Genomic DNA, 13,666 nt, shown 5'->3' with positions numbered 1-13,666 from the left:
TCCCCGCTCTGCTCCTCGCTCTGCTCCCCTCCCCGCTCTGCTCCTCGCTCTGCTCCCCTCCCCGCTCCTTGCTACCCCTGCTTTGCTCTTCGCTACTCGCCCCGCGCTCCCCCCGCTCCCCTCCCCGGCTCTGCTCCTCCCGCTCCGCTCCCCCTCTCTCCCGCTCCCACTCAGCTCCTGTCTGCCATTGCTCCCACCGCTGCTGCATATGAAGGCTGCTGACACTCGAGGTAAGTCCGTTTTAAGTGGGAAAATCTACCTTCCCGGCAGCCTCTCTTTCTCCTGAAAAATAGAAGATTGGCAGGCTGACAGAAAACAGATTATGAATTTTTGTTTCTATGATTGGCAGATTTTGATGAGTAAGTGAATTTGTCATTATTTGTATTGGTCTTCATCCTTGTTGAGAGGACAAAAATCTGGCAAATGTGGGCAGGTATCACTTTGGCAGGAAGAATTATGGGCAGCACGGTGGCACAGTGGTTAGCACTGCTGTCTCACAGCGCCAGAGACCCGGGTTCAATTCCCGCCTCAGGCGACTGACTGTGTGGAGTTTGCACGTTCTCCCCGTGTCTGCGTGGGTTTCCTCCGGGTGCTCCGGTTTCCTCCCACAGTCCAAAGATGTGCAGGTCAGTTGAATTGGCCATGCTAAATTGCCCGTAGCGTTAGGGCAGGGTACATGTAGGCGTATGAGTGGGTTGCGCTTCGGCGGGGCGGTGTGGACTTGTTGGGCCGAAGGGCCTGTTTCCACACTGTAAGTAATCTAATCTAATTTGAAAAAGCATTTCTTTGAATAGAGGGTGCACGTGCCAAATTCAGAGCCACCAAGAGTTCTAGGTGATCCAGTGCATGAGAGATAAAAAAATTAATTTGCAGTTTCAGCAAATTATTAATCCTTATTGATGAGAGGAATTGAACAAAAAAAAAGTAAAGTTATGATTCACGTATTCAGACCAATGATGAAACCACATTTCAAATATTGTGTGCAGTTTTTGGTGTCATAGAACATAGAAGAATACAGCGCAGTACAGGCCCTTTGTCCCTCGATCTTGCGCCGATCCAAGCCAACGTAACCTACACTAGCCCACTATCCTCCATATGCCTATCCAATGCCCGCTTAAATGCCCATAATTACCAATAAAAGCCAGTATGCCATATGCCTTCTTCACCGCACTATTTCCCTGGGTGGCAACTTTCAAGGATCTGTGTACATGGACACCAAGATCCCTCTGCTCATCCACACTACCAAGTCCTTATTTAAGGAAGGATGTAAATACATTGGAGGTGGCTCAGAGGAGATTTACTGGATTGACAGCTGGAAAGACTGGACTTGTTTCCACTGGAAGGTAGAGGGAGACTTGATTGAAATATATAAGATTCTGAGAGATCCTGACAAGATGGAGGTGGTTTACACGAATGATGCTGAAGTTGAAGGGCTTGTCATATGAGGAGTGTTTGAGGACTCGGGATGTTTTTGTGACTCAAAGCCTGTGTCCATATATAAGATTCTGAGAGATCCTGACAAGATGGATGTGGAAAGGATGTTTCCTCTTGTGAGTAAGATTACAACGGGACCTTGATCAGATGGGCCAATGGGCTGAAGAGTGGCAGATGGAATTTAATTCAGATAAATGTGAGGTGCTGCATTTTGGAAAAGCAAATCAGAACAGGACTTATACACTTAACTACACTCATACACCAGGGAGTATTCTCTTAACCTTAACATTGGTTCAGGTGGTGGTTAGGAAGGCAAATGCAATGTTGGCATTCATTTCAAGTGAGCTAGAATGCAACAGCAGCGATTTACTGTTGAGGCTTTGTAAGGCCCTGGTCAGATTGCATTTGGAATATTTATAGCCCCAATTCTAAGGAATGATGTGCTGCTGTTGGAGGGTGTTCAGAGGTGGTTTACACGAATGATGCTGAAGTTGAAGGGCTTGTCATATGAGGAGTGTTTGAGGACTCGGGATGTTTTTGTGACTCAAAGCCTGTGTCCATTGGTGTACCACATGGTTCAGAGCCAGATCCCTTGTTGTTTGTTGTACATATTAATGATCCAGACATGAAAGTAGGTGGAAAAGGAGAAAGTGAGAGCTGGAGATCAGAGTTGAATAGTGCGGTGCTGGAAAAGCACATCCGATCAGGTCGCATCCAAGGAGCTGCAGAATCGACATTAAGCATAAACCTTTCATCAGGAAGGCAGGTGGTATGATCAGTAATAACAGGATAATTGGCAGTATGGTAAGTACAGAGGAGGGAAGCCTTAAAATACAGGACAATATAGATGGAGAGAATAATGTCAAATGGAACTTAATCCTGATGCATTTTAAAATGACAAACAAGGCAAAGGAGTACATCACAGGAGCAAAATTAGACTATTCAGTCCATTGAGTCTGCTGTGTCAATCATGGTTGATGTTTCTCAACTGCATTCTCTTGCATTTACAGTAGCATTTGATCCCCTTAATAATCAAGAATCTATCTCTGTCTTAAATACACTCAATGACTCTGCCTCCACAGCCCTCTGCAGCAATGCGTTCCACAGAATCACCACACTCTGGCTGAAGAAATTCCTCCACATTTCAGTTTTAAAGGGTCACCGCTTTACAAAGGCTGTGCGCTCCCAGGCCCTAATCTCTCATGTCCACTCTATCCAGACCACTTAATATTCTGTAACTTTCAGATTCCCCCCTCATCCTTCTAAACTCCATCGACTACAGAGCCAGAGTCCTCAAGTGAGGACTTATCCACTTTTATGCGTTTCAACACATCCAGCACCACTTCCTCTGTAATATGGACATTTTTCAAGATGTCATCATCTATTTCCCTACATTCCATATCTTCCATGTCCTTCTCCACATTAAGTGCTGATGCAAAATACTTATTTAGTATCTCCCCCACCTCCTGCAGCTCCACATATAGGCAGCTTGCTGATTTTTGAGGGGCCCTATTCTCTCTCTAGTTACCCTTTTGTCCTTAATGTATTTCTGAAAACCCTTTGAATTATCCTGAACTCTATTTGCCAAAGCTATCTCATGTCCCTTTCTGCCTTACTGATTTCCCTCTTAAGTATACTCCTACTGCCTTTATACTCTAAGGATTCACTCAATCTCTCCTGTCTATACTTGACATATGCTTCCTTCTTATTCTTAACGAATGCCTCAATTTCTCTCGTCATCCAGCATTCCCTACATCAACCAGCCTTTCCTTTCACCCTAACAGGAATATACTTTCTCTGGACTCTCTATCCCATTTCTGAAGGCTTCCCATTCTCCAGCCCTCCCTTTGCCTGCAAACATCTACCCTCGATCAGTTTTTGAAAGTTCTGACCTAATATAATCAAAATTAGCCTTCCTCCAGTTTAGAACTTCAACTTTTAGGTCCGGTCTATCATTTTCCAAAACTATTTTAAAACTAATAGAAATTGCAGTGAATCTGCAACTAAAATGATGAACAAACAAATTCAAAGGCAGATATACTTTTATTAAAAACATTCAATGACTAAGTGTTTTAGACAAAGTAACACCATGATACTTCAAAACTAAAAATGTTAAACACATTTTAAAAAAAATGGGAATGTGGCAACTTTTTCCTGGTGTTTTGTGTCAAATGTCAAAGGCAATTTTATCTCCACATGGATTCAAAACTGCAATACCCAATAGTGAGCATTTTACATTTTCAGTCTTAACTTTGAGCAAGCATTCCATCACTGCATGCAAACAAAATCACTATTCAACATTTACTGCACAGGGCAAAAAAGAAAGGTTCATTTAAACATTTTGCAACTGTGTCCTACAGCTACTACAGATGCCACACACAAAGTCTCAGGAACAAAGGTGAACATTTCCAAACACTGCAAAGAAAAAGTGTCAAACAAGGAGACACGATGATACAGATGTAAAATAGGTTCAAGAGTGATCAGGCCATATACATCACCAGAAACTGCAGGATTTATTTCAGAACTTAAATATAGTTCTTCAGTTAACAGTGCAGTTTTAAAGGAGTTAGTGAACACTTGTGGTAAAACAGCACCTTTAAGTGCCAGATTGAACACAAAAATGCTGAATCACCATTTGGCATTGAAACCTGATTAGATTTAAAATGTGCCATCACTCAAAGTTGATGCTAATTGTGGACTATTTATTCTCAAGTCCCATAGCAATGCTTTGTGAATTTCTAAAATTTCACTGATTACATGGCCATAATGGTAAGACCAGCATTTATTGCCCATTCTTAAAAAAAAAGAGATGGCACTAGATCTTATTTTTGAACATTATTTTGCAGCAGTTTGATGTCAAGTCAACAGGGTGACTTGCTTGGTTATTTCAATGGGTAATTAAGAATCAACCAAATTAGTGGAGACTGAAGTCTCAAAATGGTCCAGATCATGTAAATATGACAGGTTTTCTTCCTCAAAGAGTTTCAATTACTTTTAAAAAATAATTTACTCATGGGATGTGGGCAGTTTTGGCCAGGCCAGTATTTATTGCCCATCGCTAATTGCCCAGAGGCAGCTAAGGCTCAACCACATTGCTGTGGGTCTGGAGTCACATGTAGGCCAGACCAGGTAATGACAGCAGATTTCCTTCCCTAAAAGGACATTAGTGAACCAGTTGGATTTTTCTAACAATCAACAATGGATTCATGGTTATTATTACCCTTAATTCCAAACTTTTATTAAATTCAAATTGCACCATCTGGCATGGTGGGATTTGAACCCAGGCCTCCAGACTATTTGCTGAGTGTCTCGATTAATATTTAAGCGATCATACCATTAGGCCATTGCCTCCCCTCTAAAGTTGGGTTTTTAGAACCTATAGCTGCATGGCCACTTTTATAAATTTTAAAACTCGAGTTCAATTCTGCAGGTGAAGTTTCGGTTCACATTCTCTGGATTATTAATTCAAGACTGGCAGTAACAACCACTGAACAAGCACAATACTGAACTTGCTTTTACAAAGCAAGACAATCAACACATCAACAACTTCATTTTCTCCAATAAGACTGATTCCTCCTGGTATAAAACTGGTAAAATAGTTACCAGAGAAGCCATGTACTACAACTGAGAAACAAGGTAATCCAGAGAGAGAGAGTTTGGAAGCCTGTGGTATTTGCATCCTATGAAATGGTTTTAGTTAAAACTTGTCCCCATCTTGATTGGAAAAAAATTAGAGGAGAAATGACTGCAGCCAAACTACTGGAGGCGGTCAGAACATTTGCCCCACTCGAATGGAATAGCAATTACAGTACAGAGTTGAGGATTTGATCACAACAAAATTCATATTTAAGGCACCTTTATGTCCTTTAAATATAAACCTTGGATTTGCACAATGTTTAACCAAAGAAAGTGTTAAATGTGACAGCTTTAACAAAGAAATTGGTTTTCAATGTTTAAAGATTAATAAAAATGAACTGGTAGTAAGCTCATTTGCAATTGGCAGATGTCATTTTGTTAGTACAGTAAGTGTACCAGCTGAAATTTCAGTTTCACAATCAGAAAAAATAAGGAAATGACACAATTGGAGGAAAAACTATAACAACCAATGCTTTACATTTGATATTACTATAGGGACAAGAATATGTCCATCCTCCATGAATGTATATCATACCAAAGGTAATCGACTTATTTCACAAATTGAGTTGGCTACATGGTTAGCACTTAATGCTAACTTTTTGTATGTCCTCATTATTTGTCCTTCAATCATTTCAATGTACAGATCCAGTGGTTAAAATAACAGAACAACATTCCCAGGTGAAGAGCCCAAGGACCAGGGTTCAATTAATGTGATCAATCCCCATGTAGATCAGAAACCACATGATTCATCTCAGTCGTCTCCATTAGAATAGTGAAAGGTCAATCTCTTACCAGCGCTTCCTCAACATCATTATCAGCACAAAACGTGGCTACATGGCACTGCTCCATTGGATAAAAGAGCAAACTGTATCACTGCTAGGGGACTGGAAAACAGCAAATGCATTCCCTTACTTCAGACAAAGATATGGACAAAAGTAGCAAAATAATAAGGTAGATCATCTTTAGCATTTTTTAAATAACCCAGTGTGAAAACATGATGCAAACAATAATCTTGAAAGGGCGGCACGGTGGCACAGTGGTTAGCACTGCTGCCTCACAGCGCCAGAGACCCGGGTTCAATTCCCGACTCAGGTGACTGTCTGTGTGGAGTTTGCACATTCTCCCCGTGTCTGCGTGGGTTTCCTCCGGGTGCTCCGGTTTCCTCCCACAGTCCAAAGATGTGCAGGTCAGGTGAATTGGCCATGCTAAATTGCCCGTAGTGTTAGGTAAAAGGGTAAATGTAGGGGAATGGGTGGGTTCGCGCTTCGGCGGGTCGGTGTGGACTTATTAGGCTGAAGGGCCTGTTTCCACACTAAGTAATCTAATCTAATCTAATAATCACTTGGAAACACAAGAATTAAAGTAGAGGAAATGAAACAGTAATAGCTTCTATAGTTTCACATAGATAAAGGGACAAATCAAGCACACAAGGCAAAGGAGGGCACATGGAATGATTTGGCTGCAAGCAAATTTTAGGTAAGTTTCTTGTTCTGAACACATTTCATGGTTTTATTAAGGTCAGGGACCCGAGATTGAGGGAATTCTACCAAATGTTGTAGGTAACATCAAAATGGGAGTTGTCGCATATTTCAACCAGGACTGTGAAAAAGATGCAAAATGATATGATAGTATATCAGCCCCAATCAAATGGGGGAGAAATGTAGCTCAATACAGAGAAACAATCACAAAGGAGTACACCTTTGAATGAGGTAGCAATCTTTCCATGCCCAGAATTGTACATCAATAATAAGTGGTCAAAAATCAGCATGAAAATAGAAAGGAAATTCTATTAAACAACAGCTGCAGCTGCAGCAGTGAATCCAAGCTTCACCAGTTTATGTCTGATATATCTGCAATCAGAGACAGCGAATTAATCACTGGGATGTTAAAAATGAAATTGATGAAACAGAACTTGCTTTGGCCCTGGGCAAAAAATGCAAGTGATTTGACAAAGATTTTCAGAAATACAAAGTGCTACAATAAGGCAAACAAAAATAAAATATTTTCACTGTGTCTTCAGATGTAATATTTTAAGAATCTACCATTTGAAAAAAAAACTGATAGAGGTCAGCTGGAATTTAGAACTAGCTCAAAAACAGTAGGACTGTTGCTTTAAAGAGTCAAGTATTAAAGGACACAGAATGGAGGGAGGGTAGGGTGGGGCAGAGGGGTGGAGATTGGTGTGAAGGCTGGCTGGGAAAGAAATATAAATGTATGCTGTATGCTACTAGCTGATTTAATGATGGAGCCCAGTGGCTGATGCTGAGTTGCACCATTCTATGCTTGTATTAAAACACTTATTTGACCCTACAGTTTTAAGATTTCTTTCATAAGCTGTATAGATATTGGAGGGTAGCAGAGGACCATTGCTTAGCTGGATGGTTGCTTTGCAATGTGAAGTGACACCAACAGCATGGGTTCAATTCCTTCACTGCTGAGGCTACGATGGACATTTCTTCTCAATCTCACCCCTCACCTGAGATGTGGTGACCACTTGGTTAAACCAGTCATAGAGTCGCAGAGATGTACAATACAGAAACAGACTCTTCAGTCCAACTAGACGATGCCAACCAGTTATCCTAACCTAATTTAGTCCCATTTGCCAGCACTTGGCCCATATCCCCCTCAACCTTTCCTAATCTTATATTCATTCAGACGCCTTTTAAATCTTGTAGCAGCCTCCTCCACTTCCTCTGGCTCATTCCATACACGTACCACCCTCTGTATGAAAAAGTTGCCCCTTAGGTCCCTTTTATATATTTCCCCTCTCACCCTAAACCTATGCCCTCCAGTTCTGGACACCCCCACCTCAGGGAAAAGATTTTGTCTATTTATCCTATCCATGCCACTCATGATTTTATAAACCTCAATAAGGCCACCCCTCAACCTCCAATGCTCCAGGGAAAACAGCCCCAGCCTATTCAGCCTCTCCCTACCGTTTAATTCCTCCAACCCTGGCAACATCCTTGTAAATCTTTCTGAACCCTTCCAAGGTTCCACACCATCTCCAGGGAACAGCTCAATGGTCCACTGGGACTATGGAGACATTCCTTTTAGACACATTCAGCTTTCACATGCCTCGTTTTACCAGAGAAAAAGTGCAAGTCTGTGACATCCCACAGGCCAACAGCAGAGAACCAGGTACATTTGCTGAGGTGAACAGGATAGGGATCCCACGCTGCCCTAATTACTTTGTTGGTGCCACTCAATGCAGTGTTTTGCATTACTTTTACAAAACAGTGAATATATTCAAGATCTTTTCTATTTAGTTTCTGTGCACGGAGCCTTCACAGTGAGTCAGGAAGGTACGAGTTATTTGGTTTCACAGTAATTTATGGTATTAGCCAATTTTGATTCTGAAGGACAGAATACATTAAGTTACAAAAGAGGCTTGCAGTAGCCTACTCTAGTGTAGGATGAGCTTCATTGAACTCATTAGCAATGACTAATGGGGCATTATGAACAGAAAGCAACTTTTACCATGTTGATTTTATCTGCTCACAAAGCGCAGAGGGATTTCTGCATTTCCAGTGCAGGGGTATGTTCCAATTATGCCATATTCCCTCTGAAGAAAACGATCAGTGGATGAAGAAACACTTCCATCATTTGTTCTTTGAGATAACTATAATTGCAACAACTGCTTGTTCAGAAGTAGTATGTACATTACAAAAACACAAACTGTACTAGGTAGTGTCCTTGTCTCATAACTAGAGCTCCAGGTTCAAGGAGGAGAGCTTCATCACTTGGCAATATAGGACACTACCAAGAAATAAAACAGGAGTAGGATAAACAGACAAGACCTTTTCCCTGTAGTGGACATAGGTTTAGGGTGAGAGGAAACATTTAAGGAGGTAAGGGGCAACTTTGTCATGTAGAGGGTGGTGCATGAATAAGGTGCCATAGGAAGTGGTGGAGGCTGGTACAACTATAACATTTAGATTAGATTACTTACAGTGTGGAAACAGGCCCTTTGGCCCAACAAGTCCACACCGACCCGCCGAAGCACAACGCATCCATTCCCCTACATTTAACCCTTCACCTAACACCACGGGCAATTTAGCACAGCCAATTCACCTAACCTGCACATTTTTGGATTGTGGGAGGAAACCGGAGGACCCGGAGAATGACTCTGCGCTTTGTGAGCAGATAAAATCAACATGGTAAAAGTTGCTTTCTGTTCATAATGCCCCATTAGTCATTGCTCATGCACAATCTCCCCATGCAGACATGGGGAGATTGTGCAAACTCCACACAGAGAGACGCCTGAGGCGGGAATTGAACCCAGGTCTCTGGCGCTGAGGCAGCAGTGCTAACCACTTCACCACCGTGCCATTTAAAATACATCTGGATGGATATATGAATAGGAAGGGTTTAGAGGGATATGGGCCAAGTGCCTGATAAATGGGACTAGATTAGGCTAGGATATCTGGTCGGCACGGACGAGTTAGACCGAAGGGTTTGTTTCCATACTGTTCATCTCTATGACTCTAAAACTGTCCACATACACAAATGGTCAGCCCAATGAAGTAGGAGAATAGTAGTAGGAGCCTCTATCATCATTACACCTAACTCCACAGGCCACAGCACGCATGGAAAAATATGGGTAATGCTGTAGCAACTTGGACTCCCTAAGAGGCTGGGAGACTGAATGGCCAGCACAGATCACATTGTGCCAACAGCACAGAGCTATTCCTGTTCTGGCTGGGATTGATTCAGGACCTATCTACTTTCCTAACCCATGGCAAAGGTTGTACATCAGACATTGCCTTTGGGTACAAAACTCAATAGTTCCATTGTCTTACATAGAATCAGTACTATACATAGCACTTCTACAGTTTTATAATGCAAAATTAAAAATGAATACAACCAATTCCCATTCTAGACAGAATAATTAGACCCAGAAACAATTATACACAAGTAATCTCACTGGTTCAGGTGAAAAAGAAACTCAGGATGGTTGTACATTTTTGCAATTGAACTTTCAGAACTGTTATGGAGGCAATGCTTAACAATCATGATTGAAGGCATCGTTTGAACATCACACATCTGTCAATTGCACCTATACATTTATTTTATCACATTAATTTGTTTTTATCCACCCTAAAAGAGTTGGTTCCTTATTTGATGCTGGTCACATTCCACTTTGTTGTCAAAGGTCATTTGACTGTAACTGCAGTTGACACTTAGTACAAACAGGATTGTAGACAACGTTTGCATGTGTAAACCCAGTGAGGTTCACCTTCCTTTATGCAGCAACCACAACTCACTCTTGCACTCATGAAATGGCCCCAGCTTCTGTAAAGTCTTTTGATCCTAATGTTAACTTTCAAACCATGCATGTAACCTAACACTTTTTGGCTCAGCTGTTTATTGGAACTTATTGAACCATTAGAGACCTTAGTTCCTCCTCTGCACTTCCCTTTTTTGCCAACAGATACTACAAGCCTTGATAACAGACAGTACAATTCTTTATAGCTGACATGAAACAGCCAGTGAACAATTATTGCAATTAAAGATAGATTTTCACAAGTGACGGAACTAACACCACAACCTAGCTTTGAAATATTTCCAGTGTAACTGAGTTTTGGTTTTGGAGCTGGAACTTTAAGACAATAGGTGCAGGAGTAGGCCATTCTGCCCTTCGAGCCTGCACCGCCATTCAACATGATCATGGCTGATCATTCCTAATCAGTATCCTGTTCCTGCCTTATCTCCATAACTCTTGATTCCACTAATTTTGAGAGCTCTATCCAACTCTTTCTTAAATGAATCCAGAGACTAGGCCTCCACTGCCCTCTGGGGCAGAGCATTCCACACAGCCACCACTCTCTGGGTGAAGAAGTTTCTCCTCATCTCTGTCCTAAATGGTCTCCCCCGTATTTTTAACCTATCTCAGCAAATACAATATTTACAGTTCTCGGACTAGGAAAAGTTAAGGAATGCATTTTCTATCCCCACCATTGCAACATTCCAAATAAAATGACCACCATTGAATGGAAGTAAATTGGAAAAATAAATACCCCTCAAATAGGAACAGGAGGCCCTTCAGCCTGTGCATCCCTGATCACTCAAAGGTTTAAGTGACTGCAATCAGCTGCTAGATCTGATGTATTAGAAAAAGACAAGAATTGACTGGAGTTACAAGAGCAAACATTTTGTTTTTCAACTGGTCCAAAGGTTAAAGCTGGAGCCTTGCTGGGGCTTGAGGCACTCTGGAGTTAGCACAAGCAGGATATGCGAATTAGCTGACCTACATCAGTACTGGCGCTTCAACAGAAATGAGGAAAGCAAAGGAATGCCTAAGAACTTATTTTAAAAGGTCAGCAACTCAGTACTTTGTTGAAGCTCTTCATTTTGCATCATCAGAAGAGGTGCAAGCATATCAAACTTCAGAGTGAACAACTTACATAGCTAGAGGAACGTGACACTATTTGTTGGGAAGTGGGCTGATTAGTCAAGGTATTGTAATGGAGAATTCACAAGGAAACAGTTATCCTCCAAGTTTTTATTGTAAAAGGCACAATGCCTGGTCATATTGCTGTCCTGTTCAGAGTTCAGGGAGCATTAAGTACACTGAAAGTTATACACAAGTAGGGAACTGCACATAAATAGCACTCTTTTCTCATGTGGTACAAACTGCTGCTTCCAGTCAAATTTACATTGTTGATCTAACTTTGATGAGTCAAGATGAAACAAGCTCAGTGTGTCTCTTACAAACATAAGATATTTACTACCACGCAACTATTAATTTCAAAGGCCTTTAATTCTGATCTGTTGAAGAGACTTGCACATAACTTGGAATAACTATTAGAAGTGGATCACAGCAAAATCTATTCTAACAAGCAAAATTTTTCTTTGAAGGACTTTTTTGTTTAAAGTCAATGCTTACAATCAGATATTTTTCTTAAAAATGCTAAAATTAGAATGTGGACTTATTCCATTTGTTGCCTTGCTGCATTGTACTGACACTGAGCTTGTCTCTTCTGTAGTGCAATTTCTTAAAAAAAGGCAAGTAACGATTTTTGGACAGTATAGAATTGTTTTGGAAAACAATGTTTCTGAGCTATTTTGGTTAAAGACCACAAAATAGGGCACAATAAACCATGGATGACATGCTGCCTGATATTAATTATGGTACACTATGGAAAAATAAAGCAATTCATAGGAAACAATGATTTAGACCAAGAATGTGTGGTATAAAATGCTGGTAAAACCAACATATAAAAACACCCAGCTGGATAAGCTGTTGAGCAGACATACAAATGAAGGGCATTCAACAACCAGATGCATTTTGGCATCAAATTACATAAAATATTCATTTCTAAAATGTTTAGCCATCCAGATCCAAAAACAACTGATTTAGAGCAAAAGAGAACAGCACACCCACTGCTGACACAGTGACATCTCATGTAAATTTAATATTTCCTCCTGGCAGCTACTTTATACATTGAGAGGGAATATATGAAAAAGGTACCAGACTATAAACAACATTGTTTACTAATCAGAAACAATCTAATCCTAAACTTTTATTCTGAAGCCCTAACTTTGATAAGGGAAACTACAATCACAGGAAGAAAATTAAGATGGAAATAATGTGATATGAACCTAGCAATAGTAAAAACCATTCATTTCCATTATAACATTTAACACAGACTTGAATATTGAAACCAAACCATGATTTCACTGACAATGCCATTTGTACCAGTATGTTCATCAAGGCCGTGATTAGCTGACCAAGTCAGGGACTGGTATTTGCACAGAGTGCAGCTTCAGTCAGACATTTCTGAAGAAGTTTCATTATACTTTGAATTTTAAAAATGCCATTCGTATGCTGTTCAAAGGGGGACACCACCACCTGTGAACTGATGCATCTCATTGCATCCTAGACTTTTACCAGTTGCTTCCAGATGGTGCAATGCAAAATGGAGGACAAACCCATTCCCAGTCAGATATCTGGCTGTTACGAGCATAAGTCAGCATTAGGACTGAGAGCTGGGTCGTCCCATTATGTAGATTCATCTACTCAGAATTGGCTTGAAACCATCAATACATATTGTACCCACTGTTTGCTAATCAAGATGTGGTCAAAATACCTTATGCTAGATATTGGTTTTAATTTCAGCCTTTATTTTTGAGCTCCTCTTGATGTTGAAGTCCAGAAGCACCCGAAGGCACATGCACGAGTGTGTTAAGGTGTTGCTCCTTCAAGGCCCTCATTATGCAAAGATGTATCAGGTCAGCTTGTGCCATCTAATCACAAATTCAGCAAATCAAATTATTTCCATTTTAATTCAGAAGGCTGTAATAAAAGATATTCTAAATAATCCATTTAATGGAATCTCCCCATCAAAAAAAAGCAGGTATATTAGCCGTGCTATTTCACTACACTGTTTCTCTTCCTTAAGAGGAACATTGACAGAATAAAGAGATTTCTTGAAAGATCTTTGGATATTTTCTACGCTTCAAGTCCTTTATCGTCTTGAGCACAATGTACCAGCCTCATCCAATCAATCCACAGGCATTTTCTTGGCACTTTCTTGTATCCAAGGCTCGGTTAATTTTTCTGTTTAACATAAAGGGGGAAAAAAACAGTTGG

The 13,666-nt window shown here is 40.8% G+C and overlaps 1 protein-coding gene across 6 annotated transcripts in view; it reads right to left on the bottom strand.

Annotated features, from left to right (window-relative positions):
• Positions 1–10,868: 10,868 nt before the first annotated feature.
• The window catches only part of phf6 (PHD finger protein 6), a 69,569-nt gene continuing 66,771 nt past the window's right edge, over positions 10,869–13,666 (bottom strand). For all 6 annotated transcript variants that reach the window (XM_043714340.1, XM_043714339.1, XM_043714344.1 and 3 more), the window contains one exon: positions 10,869–13,633. In XM_043714340.1, coding sequence (XP_043570275.1) covers positions 13,625–13,633 — 9 coding nt within the window. In that variant the 3' untranslated portion in view covers positions 10,869–13,624. The remainder of the gene's footprint in view (positions 13,634–13,666) is intronic.

This window comes from Chiloscyllium plagiosum, chromosome 24 (genome assembly GCF_004010195.1).
Source record: "Chiloscyllium plagiosum isolate BGI_BamShark_2017 chromosome 24, ASM401019v2, whole genome shotgun sequence".
In the NCBI taxonomy this organism is placed as follows: domain Eukaryota; kingdom Metazoa; phylum Chordata; class Chondrichthyes; order Orectolobiformes; family Hemiscylliidae; genus Chiloscyllium; species Chiloscyllium plagiosum.
This window is presented reverse-complemented; position numbering and strand designations above follow the sequence as displayed.